Source organism: Corvus cornix, chromosome 1A, assembly GCF_000738735.6.
Source record: "Corvus cornix cornix isolate S_Up_H32 chromosome 1A, ASM73873v5, whole genome shotgun sequence".
Taxonomy (NCBI): Eukaryota; Metazoa; Chordata; class Aves; order Passeriformes; family Corvidae; genus Corvus; species Corvus cornix.
Window position 1 is genome coordinate 61,640,995 of NC_047057.1, and position 12,258 is coordinate 61,653,252.

At 40.6% G+C, this 12,258-nt stretch overlaps 1 protein-coding gene across 4 annotated transcripts in view; it reads left to right on the forward strand.

Annotated features, from left to right (window-relative positions):
* The window catches only part of MPPED1 (metallophosphoesterase domain containing 1), a 63,120-nt gene that overhangs the window by 26,462 nt on the left and 24,400 nt on the right, over window positions 1-12,258 (forward strand). For all 4 annotated transcript variants that reach the window (XM_039571291.1, XM_039571290.1, XM_010410268.3 and 1 more), the window contains exon 4: window positions 4,537-4,762. In XM_039571291.1, the coding sequence (XP_039427225.1) occupies window positions 4,537-4,762 (226 nt within the window). The remainder of the gene's footprint in view (window positions 1-4,536; window positions 4,763-12,258) is intronic.

Genomic DNA, 12,258 nt, shown 5'->3' on the forward strand with positions numbered 1-12,258 from the left:
GCCTGACTTCTTGGATCTTGTCTTGTAGACCTGCTGTGGGTTCAAGTAGCCTCATTCCTTTGAAACCTCTCCTTCAGATTGGCCATTAATCACCTTGGGCACCTTCAGGAAATTCAAGGGGACATAATTACCTTTGGGGTCTTTATATAGTAAATGGCTTTTGAATCTGTTGGGCAGTTTCAGACAGATATGGAGTGACAAGCATACAGAAGTCTAAAGCATTGTACTTCTACAAGTTCCATGTTTTCCCTAAGAAAAAAGATACCTTTTGCAAAAATTGCTAAATTAAGGGGAAGATAATATGTCTCCAGCATTTTACTGCATATAAGGGGAGATTACAAAACAGAAAGGGGAAAATAAGGCAGGAAAGATGAAGAGCCATGTAGCTGAGAAGAAGGAAAAGGACAGGAGAAATCTCCCCCATTAAGATAGAGGCTGACAGAGTGGATGGTGGCTTGGAGCCCCATTCCAAATTGGCAGAAGGCAAAAGTTGAACGTGGCCTGGAAGAGAAAGCTCTGAAGCCCAGGGCTGAATCTGAGCCAGTGTGTTTCTGACAGGGTTTTGATTTGTAAATGTTTGATTCCAAATCCAAATAGGATGAAGTGGATAGAGGTTGGTTACGGAGGAAAATAATTTTAGTTTCTTGCAAGTTAAACATGATAAGAGGAAAAAACTCAACCCTTACTTTAGGAAAAAAAAAAAAAGTGAAATTTTGCCTAGAAATGAAATTTTTATTCACCCCAAAATAATTTAAATGGACATTTTGCTTCATTTTGTTTCCTTGGTAATGTCAGAAAGACTGTGCAAATTTCCAAATATATCCCATTCCATCCAAGTGGTATTTTAATACAGAAAAATATTTAGGTAAAAGTTTTCCAACCGATTCTAGTTGCAGTTTATGTCCAGATTAGAGGCATATTTTAGCAGAATCTTCTCAGGTGCCAAGAACAGAAGGATCCCTGGACTTTGGACAAAAACACTTGCCTTGTTTTGGCTGGTCAAAAGAAGAGATCAGAGAAAAAAATGTAACTTCCCCCAAATTAATAAATGAATAACTTTTTTTCTTTTTTTTCCAATTTACATCTTTGACTCCCGTAGCATATGTTCTTGCATGTGTTTCTTGGCACTCCTGAAGGGCAGATCTGTTTCTTACATGCTTCCTGCCTTAGTTTTTTTCTGGGGAATTAATTTTGTCCCGGATATGTGTGCAGAATCCCTGTGACAGCCATAAATTTTCTTTAATATCATTGTATACACAGAGCTTCTGTATTAATAACAAGTTTGCTACCTGCCCACCAGCAAAGCCATATGCTAGCATCAAATGTTAATTGGTTATCAGTTGGGGATTTAGTCCTACTCATCTGCTAGACGGATAGGATGAGAAACTTACACCAGAGTTAATGGAACTTACTCTCTAGTCCTGTTAAATTGCCTGTCTGACATAGATTTTTTCCCATTACAATCACAACACAAAATGAGGTTTTGATTTCTTTTAGCATTGCAGGCTCTTTAAAATTCTGGTTTGTCTTCCAGTGTTGATTGACAGGGACGTAGAGAATCAGGCAGAATGGAGGGACCTCTGGAGTGCATTGAGTCCAGCCTCCTCCTCAAAGCAGGCGTAGTTAGAGACCAGAACCTTGGCCTGGTGAACTTTGATTGCCTTCAAGGGAGGAGATTTCCCACTGTTCAGGGCACTTATTTCCATTTTTTACCATCCTCACGGTAAAATTCTTTCCTTGTAGGATGTTCCCACTTGTGTCTGTTACTGCACCTCTGAGAAGAACTTGCTCTTGTGTTTTTCCTGAGCTCAGGTGGTTGCAGACCAGCAGTAGGGTCTGCTCTGCATCTTCTCTGAGTCTGAACAGCCTCAGATCTCAGTCTCTCCCCTTGTCCCAACCACCTTGGCAGTTTTCTGATGGACTTGCCTCAGTTTCTCAGTAGTTTTCCTGTCACTGAAGAGCCCAGGATGGGACACCACGCTCCAGAGGAGGTCTCACAAGTGCTACATGGAGGAGAAAGATCACTCTTTGTTCAGCTGGTTCCACTGGTGATTAACACAGCCAGGGTGCCATAGCCACAAAGATTCACTGCAGAGTCTTGAGTGAAGTTACTCCATCCTGGGTGGAGGTGTGGGAATAACTGATGAACCTGGAAGCATTTGAATTATCTGCAATCAAGAGCTGTTGGGATAAAAAATGGAAAAGTGTTCTAGGGTTATGCATAGGAACACAGCCATACAACAGCTCTTAGATTATGTGCTCTTGGGGATGTCCTGCTCCTAGCCAAGGAAGCCAGGGCTACAAATCCCGCAGAAATCTGTTCCTTACACATAACTTCACAACAGCAGTGTCTAGGCAGGAACAAGGTTTCAAAGATTTATACCTAAGTCTGACTTTGTACTTCAAGAGCACTCAGAGTAAAAAGCAAAGCACAGTCTAAAGTCTTCCAAGGAACAAAGTTTGAACAAAATATTGCTAAATCTATGAACAAGCAGCAGAAAATACCCTGTTAGTAAAAAAATTAAGGTTTAAAGGGTAAAGAGTATAGTTGAGGAGACAAAGAAAAGGAAATAGTTTTACCATAGCCTGGTGTGGAATGAAAGAAAAAAAACAAACAACTGAGCTGCATACTCATCAAAACCACAGTTGTTAATTGAAAAGCTGACAGACCTGTAACTACTGCAGTGCTTGTGGCCGCCACTATAATAAATGTAACTGTACATTTAGAGTAATTTGCTAATTTGCCTAAGTAACACCCACAGACAGCAACATGACATAAATACATTAGTGGAAGCAACAACTATAACCAGCTCATACAGGTTCTTGGCTGCTAGATGGATGGATCAGATGAGCTGGAAAAGATTTACCAAACAGAACAGAAATGGAGTTGGTAACAATATTGTGGCATACAGGATTTCTTTATTCCTTTAAGGCCTGAAGATACCCCTACATATTGCAGCACATAAATAACATTTTTAACTTGTGTGTGTATATGTGCACACACCTGGAAAGCTTTTAGAGATGGAGTACACATCTGCAAAATGCCAAGTGCTTCAGAAGCATAATAAAGAAGTCTTTCAGGTAAATCATTGAATCTTCAATATTTAACATGTAATTATAAATATCTGAGAAGGGTTTTTATTAAATATTCTAAAGACACATATATATTTGGTCCATAGGAAAGAGTGGAACCTGTACCATCAGCTTCCCTAATACAGGTGTTACAAGTGTCTGAAACTCTTATTTCAGAATCACCCACATCTTCATTTGGCAAAGTTCGGTGCTGTGTCATCTCCCTTGGGCTAGCACTGCTGTGTCTTCTGTTTCCATAGCTCTGAATCACACTGTTGCATTTTATTCTGAAGTCCTACTCATGCCAACTTTTGCCATTGCATATTAACTGGTTTTTTGCATTCTCTAAATAGCCCGCCTCCAGGTTAAACTTGGGCCATTGCTAAGGATTTTTATGTTATCAACAATGCATTTCTAAAATTAAAACTCCACAAGATTGCTGTTATGCAAGGTGGGTTTAATTTTCAATGAAATATTTCTTTCTGGTCCCAATCGCCTGATCGTCTTCATCCTGATACAAATTAACAGTGCAGAAACAAAGCTAATGAATGCAGTTTTGCCCAGTTTCTGTCTTTGTTTCCTCCCAGATGTGCTTAGAAGGTTTGTGCTGAGCTCTTTGAGACAGGAGATGCCAGCTTTCAGGGGCAGAATCCAGTGAATAACCAAATGTGGAGTCAGGTGGAAAGTTTCTGTTTCAGTGCTGCTCTCAGGAAGAGCCCACGTGTGTGGGCATATATATTCTTGCCTTCATCAGGAGGTTGTTCTAAGGTTTTTCACTAAATAGGGGTTGTAAAATATTCTTGAACATGAGTCACTTTAAATTATAGTCCATGGAGCTAAGGGAGTCACTGAGAAAATGGAGCAGGAAAAAAACCATGGGATAGAGGCAAATGGTGAGATTTCACTGTGGGATGTGGATTTTTGACAGCCAGACTGAATCCCTGTCTTGCTTGAAGGCTTGATATTAATGTCAGGGCAGAGACCCCTCTGGCTGACCCAAGTTCTGAGTGTTAGACCTCGTCAGTACAGGCTGACAAAGACCCCAGCTCTGGGAGAAGAGAGCTGACATGATTTCATGAAGCATTACGGCTGATCTTCTTTGAACCCTAATTTCTGTCAAAGAGTTATCATCACTGTCACAGTAAATGATACTTGCAGCACAAATGGCAATTAACTAGAAGTAAATAGTAGAGCAGAAGTCTGCAGACTGGTTTTTAAGGTTGATGAGTTGAAAGTAATTTCAACACATTAATGCTAAGCATGCTAAATCATAGTGTGCCATGAAAAAGACAGTAATGTCATTTACCTGAAATCAGCAGGAATTACAATAACATGTAGTAGGGGTAGGCTCGATTGTTTCAAATATGTGAGCATATTACAGGAATCGATAACACTTTGTCTATCTGTTTGCTTTTATCAGATTTTCCATAAAACAAGTAATTTGTTTGTTTTTCACTGTTTTAGGTAGCCTGCCCTATGAATACAAGATTGTGATAGCAGGAAATCATGAATTGACCTTTGACCAGGAATTCATGGCTGACTTAATCAAGCAGGACTTTTACTATTTCCCCTCTGTTTCTAAGCTGAAGCCAGAGAGCTATGAAAATGTACAGTCTCTTCTAACAAACTGCATCTATCTTCAAGACTCTGAAGTGACGGTGAGGGGATTCAGAATATATGGCTCCCCTTGGTAAGCAGGTTTTTAAGCATACATAAAAAAAATATTGTTGATTGCTATCACATCAGCCATTTTGTCTGCACCAGCTGTATTTGGATTGCTGTGTTAGGAAGAAAAGTAACACTCACTTTGATAAAGTTTTTATATTTTCTTGTAATGAATCATTCCTGTGACAAAATAATGTACTGTACTGTGGGTATGGTCAACCAAATAATGATGGGGAAAAAGATGGTGTGCTCTTCATACTCTCAGCCAGGAGCAGCTGTTTAACAGTCCATGTAGGGGGCTTTTGTGTCATAAAATATGTTTTCTATACTTGGTGAGTTTATCTAATTACAGGTTAATTTTGTTGCAAGGGTAATTCTTCTGACAATTTCTATCCTACAGATAATATTTGAGGTTCATTAGTGTATACAGTATCATTTAACTCAGCAAGCTTATTTCAGCATCTGTGAAGGTCTTTTATTTCATATCCCTCAGAATCTTACTTTCTTTTATAAAGTAATAGATTTCCCCAAGGTCTAGCTGAGCTTCTAAACTAAAGTCAACAAATCAGTGGCATCTTAAGATTTCATAGATTTTGCTCTACTGTACAGTGAACGCTTAGAACTCCTTGACAGTATTGGAGGCAGATGGACTTTGGCTTCCTGACTTCCACCCAGGACCTTGTATGTGCTACTTCTGTGTCTCTTACTGATGTCACATTGCTGTTTATTATTTCTGCCGATGGGCCTGTAAATTGGGTCTTTCACGAGCATTCCATACATGTTTAAAATAAGTAAAAGTGTATTTTAAAAGGCAGGTTTTTGAGGGAATCTATTCTTCCTTTTAAAATCGTGTCAGGCTGAAATGTAGCAAACAAGTTGTCAAACCTGATGCATATACCCCAGTGTGAATTTTCGGTGTGAATAAACTGTGAAATCTCTTGGATTTTTTTTTTTTTAATGAAAATTAGCTTTTTCCCATTTGGTTACTTGAGATGGGTGTTAATTTTGTCTAAGCTTATTCTACATTTGTCTAGATTAGTTTTCCTCTTAAATGCACCCTTCTCTTTCTCCCTTTCAGGCCTCCAGATCTTTCTGGGTTTTTTTTCAACCTACCAACCTACTGTGTTGTAGTTCATCTTCCTCTTGCATGTACAGTGTATGCAGTCAATGTGCAGTTTACTTAATTTTCCAGATTATTTGGGAAGATGTTAGATGGTCTCAGTCCCAATATTAACTTCTGAGAAATGGAGCTTGGCATCTTTTCCCATTTTGATTTTCAACTGTAAATACTATAATTATGTTCTGTTTACAATATGTCTGGCAACCTCATGTCTTCATTGCAGTGTTCATAACCAGGCACCATATTTCCAGTGTCAGTAATAATTTTCCAGGCAGTGAAGTACCGAAAGTCGCATGGAAGTCTAGAGAAATTAAATTAAAGCAAAACACTATCTATGAAGTAGCACTATGTCGAGGCTAAAGAGAACCATTTGAACTTTCTGTGCATGATTAGATCTGTAAAAACATGGTGAGAAAACCTTTTGTCCACCCGCTAACCCATAAATAATGCTTCTGTAAAATCAGGTCTACCACATTCCCTTTGTGTGCAAACCTTGTCACTCTGCACAAGTTGCCTGAGCTATCTGCCATGACCTATCCTTCAAGGAAAAAGAACGCTTTCCATCTTTTCTGCAACTCTAGGTTATAGCTACACTTCCACACTCCATGTTCCACAGTGTTACTAACTCATCTCCCACCCCCTTATGGTCCAGGATGTTGAGTGTTGCGAGGTCTCCTGAAGATATTTGCTCTCTCCATCTGGGAGAGAGTCTTGATGAAAGTCTTCCAGCCAAACTGGGATTTTTTGCTCACTATTCAGCAGTGCTGAATGAAGTTGCCACGCTGATTGATGACATGTCCAGTGGAAACATCAACAGTAGCAATAGCAGCCTTTCATTAATCTATCAGGGCAGCAGATGCAGAAGTAGCAGAGTCCCATCCGCCAGCCCACCAGTCAGAAAGCTTGGGAAGACAAATTTTGTGAGGGTTTAACTAGCTGCTGCTAGATTTCAGGCTGTAGTACACTCCTGTGCCTACAGAGCACTACTGTTTGGCATTTCTGTTTCTATACTTTGTTTGCCCTGAAAGGAGATGTTTGTCATCACCTCTCTGGCAATCAATCTCAGTTTCTTTCTACATCATAGTAATGTGATCTCTAAAAAGAACAGAAATATGCTGAACTTTACATGGTGAATCTTTTTTTTTTGACCTTCCCTTATCAAGCTAGTCCTTTAGAAAATATTTATGACCATAGTCAAGACTGTCCATTAGAAAATACTTATGAACATAGTCAGGACTTCAAAATTTAAAGTTCTTTAAGATCTCAAAACTCAATAAGAAAGTTAAATTTAATGCAGTTGCTAGTTGAGTATCATAAAATAATTTTCTTTTTCTGCTTTGAAAACATGCACCTAGACTTTCCATTTCTAGTTACAGCACTGACCTTCTGTCTTACATCACCCTTTGTAGAAATAATTAGAAGCTAGAGATATCCCTCATTCATAAAACAGGTTAATCAATAGTCACAAAGTACTTTGAGAACACTGGAGTAAGGTCTGAGTGAAAGCCAAGCAGCATTAACTTAGTGTTTATTGCCTGTAGACATCTGCATTTTTATATATAACCTGTACACATAAGATTTTACTTCTATTTAAAATGTTTTAGTTGCATATTAGACCATGAAAGCTTGATTGGTTTGCATAACATGCCAGTCTCTAAGGTCTTTTAAATATGTACCACTTGTGTGCAGTTAAATATTTTTAATAGTGCTTGGTATTTTTTCCTCTATTGTTATCTAAAACTAAGTGGTTATTTTTAATTGTACAGAACAAATGGGACAGTGTTTTGTCTCAGAAGCCAATGCTCTAACTCTCCTGGGCTCCAAGGGCAAGAATTCAAGTGCTAGATTGAGCCTCTACTCACAAAGGAAAATGTAACTGTCTTAATTGTTAATTACACAGGTATTATCATTGAGCAGGGAGCAGCCATTTTGAAAAGCAACATGCAATGCACAAAAGCAGCTGCTTAGGAATTAGTACTTGCAACACCCTTATCTTGGACCATGGATTAGCACCATAAATGATAAGGAGGAGAAGTATGAAAACATTAGAAGCCTAATGGGAAACTTGGGAATACTGAGATATTAAAATGTGTCCAGAGCAATGCTGAATGCAAAGGGTGGCTCTGTTCGGCCTAGGGCATGATGCTTCTCACAGTGCACCATACAGGGCTGGCTGCCAGATCTGGATGAGCAGGGCATTGGTGAGAATGCAATGTGCTTCACAGAATCCCAGGATGGGTCAGCCTGGAAGGGACCACAGTGGCTCATCTGGTCCCACTCCCTGCTCCAGCAGGGCCATCCCAGAGCACACGGCACAGGATTGTGTCCAGAGGGGTCTGGAATATCCCCAGTGAGGGAGACTCCACACCCTCTCTGGTCTCTGTTCAGGGCTCAGCCACTGCCCAGGGAAGAAGTTCTGCCTCCTGTCCAGGTGGAACTTCAGGGCATCAGTCCCTGCCCGTTCCTCTGGTGCCATGGCTGGGCCCCACGGAGCAGAGCCTGGGCCCTGCTCGGAGCCCTCCCTGCACACAGGGACACCCAGGGCTGAGGGCCCCTCTCAGCTGGGGCTCCTCTCCAGGCTGGACAGCCCCAGCTCCCTCAGCCTTTCCCTGTCAGGGATGCTCCAGGCCCTAAATCATCTCCTCAGCCTCTGCTGGCCCCGCTCCAGGAGCTCCCTGTCCCTCCTGTCCTGAGGAGCCCAGGACTGGACACAGCACTGCAGCTGTGCCTCCCAGGGCTGGGCAGAGGGGCAGGATCACTCCCTGACCTGCTGGCAGTGGTCTTCCTGATGCACTTCCTTCCTTCCACACAGCCCAGATGCTGGGAACTGTTGGATCTTCTTCATTATAAAGCCTGGACACCCTGATTTTTTTTTTGGAAAAACAAGTCACAGAAGGATGCACTCTGGTTTCATCCCAGCAAAACCCAGGGCATGGACACAACATATTCACAAACCTGGAAACAATCTCGTGCAGACAGTAGCCGTAGTTGCAGTGAATGTAAAAGAGAAGACTTTAGTTCCTCAATAACATTTACTGTAAAGTGGAAAGCTTCTGGTTAAAAAGTACTTTTAAACAACCTTTTTGTTCTGAGCTGTTATGAAGATAGACAAACTGGCAGATAGAATAACCCAAATAATTCTATATAATAATACCATATAATATATTTTGGATGGCTAAGATTTCCTAAGGAAGAAGCCATTTTCTAGAGGGTTTTAATTTATTTTTCAGTAATAAAAAAAAAATCATATCAGAGAAGTAAAAATATAGCAAGCCGGAACACCGCAGAGGTGGCAGAGAATACATCCTTAGGTGTTTCCAAGACTTGGCTAGACAGTTGTGGCTGGCCAGATCTAGTGGTGCTGAAAGGTAGTGAGCAGTGGTTGGACTGAAGATCTCCAGAAGTCCTTTTTGAGCCATCTTTCCCTGATTCTGTCATTCCCACTGTGGAGCTAGAACTGTGTGTCAGGCAGACACCTGAAATGGGCAGGTATCAACAAAGGCCTTACAATAGGGAGTTTGCTGTTGATATCATACCCACTACAAGCAATAGATGGTCCCAACAGGTGTTTCAGAAGTCAGGAAACTGAGATAACAGTGGAAGTTTGAATGTGGATTTGAAGCAGAAGGTCTTCGTCATCAGACAGGGTTCTGTGTTATCAGACAGGGTATTAACTCTATGATGACATCATTCATGGAACCATACTAATAATTTATTAGTGAGTATTTGAGTTACAGATTTTCAGCCTTCTATTGTAGTTCATCACCTCCCCCCCTCCCCCCCCCCCCAGTATTATTTTGCAGGTAAGAGTTTTAGTACAAGCTACAGCTTGAAGATAGACTATACCATCCACTCTCATTTCTGCACTGCCAAAGATTTTAATTGCACAATTACACACTGGGTTTGCACAAGAAGACCTGATGCAGTCAGTGCACAAGATCTGCTGTGCTGGCTGAATGAGTCCACTGTATATTATTCCTTTTACAATTGTTATTCAGAATTACCATGTAAAAACAAATGCCTATAAAGGTGCGTGGGCATTTATGTATCGCCATGAGAACAGGTCTCTGAGGTTTGTAGAAAAGATGTGCATCTGCTAAAGAACAGGTATTCTGTGTGTATGCTCTGATCTTGTGGAAAATGGCAAGAATGCCAGTGGCCTTTCTATTAAGAGGCGGATTATTGTGCATTAGTGATAGGATAAGAGTTCACATTTTACTTGATAGAGCAAAAGAAATGCAAGTGGCAGAAGGAGAAGATCTTTTTCCTACCAACTGACTTTCCATAATGGTTGTAAGCAGATATATACAGCTGTAGGAGAAACTTTGGTCTTTCAAACAGGCATACAAGGTGGCAGGAGAGCATTTTATCTCTTTCAGCACTTTTTTTCTGTTTTCCACCATGTGGGAAAGGAAGGGACAATCACAACTCTCTTGCAAACATATGACAGTTTCATTATTCTAAATTACATATTGGCCTGGATAGCTTAAAGAAGCCCTCTTGGATGAGATTGCTTCCAGACTCATTATCCAGAGTGGATTTTTACTTGGCTTCAATTTTCTGGAGGGATCTATTCCTGTGAAACAGAACCTCATTTTTCTTTTTGCAGAAGTAAATTTTTTTTTTCTAGTGTCTATGTATTCTCATTTCCTCCTTCTTTCTTTTGTTAAGGGCCTTCTGAACTTCAGAAGCTCTTAATTTTCCAGTCAGGGAAGATGGGAGAGCAAATATTAATATCAGCCTAGAAAGGGATTTGTGACCATTTGTCCTGCAGTGACAGATGCCTGGGCTGGACTCCTGGTGTTCAGTAGCTTCCCTCCAATAGAGCTTTGATTAGATTTGGTCTGGCATGTTTACACATGGACCAACAGCTCTGGTGCCACATTGTTTTTCCAAAATTGAGAACTGAGGAAAGAAAGTTAAGGGTGTGTATGTGGGGAGCAGTTTCTTTTTGTTCAAGTCTTGTTTTTACTGAGTTTAGCAAACGGGGTGAGGCCCATCCTGCGAGCTCCAGCTTTGTCAGAGGAGATGGCTGAATTCCTTCCAGTCTAAAGGACATCGACATGCAGGTTGCATGAGTGAGTATCAGCCCAAAGCAGCCTCGACAGGGGGCTTATTCTCCAAATCATCATCCCCCTTTGGTGGGAGAGCTGGAACTTTGTTCCAACCTGTTGGCTCTTTCCTTGGTGCACTGCAGCTGTCTGGACTATTCCAGCCAAGTGTCTTTACTCAAGTTGTGTCCAGTGTGGTCATTAGTGCTTAGCTGTGGGTGTGTCACTCCATCTGAGTTGTTATTTTCTTGCCTGATTTGTGTTTTATCGCAGAGTAGGTGACTTTGTTATTTGACTCCTTGTCAAATGTTCTCTTTCTCTGTGTGTGTGCACGTGTGCACATGCAGTTTGCATAGAAAGGCTGGTAACCTCCATGTGTAATCAGGGCAGTTTCAAAGAGCATGCAAAGGGCCAAACCGAGGCAGCCTTATTTTGGTTCCATGCAGACTCCAGGCCTAGGTCTCTGTTTCAGTGCCTTCCTCCTCCATCTTTTCAAGAACAGCTGTAATAGTCTCTTTTATTCCTCACTGAATTCAGTTTCTATCAGTGAAGATTTATAGATTCATTTCATGAGTGGGACAAGCTTTCATTTTGCTGGTGATGAATCACCTAATGTTTACTTTCCAGGACCTTGTACAAATTTTTAGTCATTGAGGTGAACATCAATTAAAATGAAACTGTATTAAAATAAAATATTGACTTCATTTAACATAATAAACCTCCCAAGCTGGGATTGTGGCTTCCATATGGAGCAGCAGCAGCTCAAGGTGTTACACTGTGGGTTTCACTCCCTGTTAAAATTCACAGAGAATAAGAACTTCTGCCTCAAAGTGACCATTCCAGTTCTTAGTTCTTATGTCTCCTTTCAAATCAAAAAACCTATTTGGTGTCTTCCACATAACAAAAATACATAAGGAATCAAATTTTTTGTTACTGGACAAAACCATACTAGATGTTTTTCTTAGTAAAATACCTGATCCTTTTATGTTCTTTTCTTGCTGCACCCTCACTTGGTCAAAAGACAAAAAAACAAATAACTGAAGTGCACTTACTTCTGTACTGTTTCCTGAAGCAAAATTCCCTCTAAAATTCTTGCAAACTTCAGATTTCATAGATTTCTGAGCATGTGGCTTGTTTTCTTGTTGTACTAGAGTTTTGTTTGGATGGATGCAGAAATCCTGGATGTGAATGTATTGCAGTGTTGGGTTTTGGTTGCTCAGAAATACGTTTTAAAAGTGGTAGATATTCCCTGATTGTTAAAGTTAGGAACTATTTGGAGCTGTTTTAATTAGTGACTTCGAGGCAGGCAATAGAAGTGAGTAGACTCAGGTAGACTGAGATGGTTCTTGA